Below are 1,934 nucleotides of genomic sequence, written 5' to 3'. Positions count from 1 at the left end.
GCAGCAAGCAAGCCTCCCTGCTCGCTTCAGTGCCTGGCTGCCGGCCGCCATCTTGGCTGACAGTTAATTTGCATATACTCACTGATTAGCCAATGAAAAGGGTAGCGGTCGTACGCTAATTACCATGTTTCTCTTTTATTAGTGTAGATACTGTAAAGTCTTTGCTAATTGCAAAATCATTATGGAGGAAGTTTCAAATTGAGCGCTTTTTCTACTGAGTAAAAGTTACATTTTCTTAATGTCTGCTTATTTTTTATTGCATAGTGTATCCTTTTAGGTTCCTCAAAGAGTGTGGTTTTTAATTTTAGCAAGAAGTTAACTTGGCTAGGTTCAAACACCAAACACTATCTCCACTGCAACAGGCAACAGCAAAATTCTCTGCTCAGATCTTTCAGCTTGCTGGTACATACCGTTACTGTTTCATTGTCAAGCCCACTGGGGTCTCCCCTGCACGTGTATAGTTCTAATAGTCAGCCAAGAATATGGAAATAATTTATGTGCAGGTTTAGAGCTCATATCCTTCTGTGACTCCCTCCTATATAAGATTTTCCCCTTTTTAGATGCTCTTCCCTGTCCTCACACCTATATCCTGTAAAGACTTGGGCTCTCGGATGCCCTTTGCAATCCATGAATTTGACAGTGCCCTCAGGAAAAAAGCTACATTCTTAAATTTTTCTCCTTGTTGATACTGTCTTTCAAGAGTACATTCTTTGCCAGTTTCTGTCTTTTTTTGGGCCACTCTCCAGAGCTTTAAAATTATTGTTGTTTTTTTTAAATATTTTGTCCAGATTTTACCACTGTTATCTGCAGGAGGGTTAGTCTGATCAAGTGTTTCCATTATTACCAAATAATATTTATTTTAAAGTCATAATTTGGCATCTACTATATGCCAAACATTGTGCAAAATGCTACATGTATACAAAAATATAAGAAACCATCCCTATCCTCAAGGATATCATCCTGTGTTGATTTGACATTATATAGAGGTCAAATATACTTTTATACAGAAAAAATTATACATAATGAATTATATACACATCCACAGTCATATTTATATGCAAATAAATGAAAAGTTTTCTTACTTTTCTACTGCGGATCGCTTTTGTGACTTGCTCTTGTAATTTAACGCCATCTTTGTTTCCATTCCGGTATATACAGCAACACCTGCAAAACAAAACAAAATAGTACTTTAAAATAATGCCCTAGTATGTTTCACAAGAAAAATGTACTCACCAGCATGAAAGCATCTAGGAATATGCATTGTCTGACAGCTGTTACAATCTGACTTTCCTTTCTTTGCATTTTATAAAGGCTTTCTGATACTCATTTTAGGGAACTCTAATTACTCAACCTGCTGGATGAGGAAGGCATGGAGGTTCTGTTTCTGAGTTATAACTGAGATATAAGAATGAGATACTATTTCAGTTGAAATTGATAGAGAAAAAGGATTTGGGAAAACACTATAGATAGAGCAAACAGTGTTAACAAAGACAGAAATGAAAAAGCACTTTCTGTTCGGATGGAACAATAGATTATGATCAGAGTTTGAAAACCCCTGAATGCCAGAATCTGGACCCCTAGACATAATTTCATAAGCACTGGAGCGATAATATGAAAATCTATCAGGGTAAATAAACACAAGGAATGGGCTATTTAAAAAATTCGTGCCCATGTGAATGACTCTGAAATTAGCGAGAATGACAGTAATAATGGGATTAAAACTGGGGGGTGAATGGTAAAACCAGCCTTTGCTGGGGTCCAACCCCAGCAGGTCCAGGGGTCCCCAAAGGTGTGGACGAAGTCGGCGAAGAAGGAATGACACGGAGGCAGTGTTCAGGTGATCATCATGGCGAGGTTCTCCCTCCAGGATCTCCAACCAAGTTCTGTAGCCAGTTCTATCCAGGATCTCCAGCCAAGTCCTGTCTCTAGGTTCT

At 38.3% G+C, this 1,934-nt stretch overlaps 1 protein-coding gene across 3 annotated transcripts in view; it reads right to left on the bottom strand.

Moving 5' to 3' along the window:
* Positions 1-1,934, bottom strand: part of ATP11B (ATPase, class VI, type 11B) — a 94,209-nt gene that overhangs the window by 60,446 nt on the left and 31,829 nt on the right. For all 3 annotated transcript variants that reach the window (XM_014534209.1, XM_014534210.1, XM_014534211.1), the window contains exon 9: positions 1,083-1,164. In XM_014534209.1, the coding sequence (XP_014389695.1) occupies positions 1,083-1,164 (82 nt within the window). The remainder of the gene's footprint in view (positions 1-1,082; positions 1,165-1,934) is intronic.

The sequence above is a fragment of the Myotis brandtii genome, unplaced genomic scaffold (genome assembly GCF_000412655.1).
Source record: "Myotis brandtii unplaced genomic scaffold, ASM41265v1 scaffold127, whole genome shotgun sequence".
NCBI classification, from domain to species: domain Eukaryota; kingdom Metazoa; phylum Chordata; class Mammalia; order Chiroptera; family Vespertilionidae; genus Myotis; species Myotis brandtii.
This window is presented reverse-complemented; position numbering and strand designations above follow the sequence as displayed.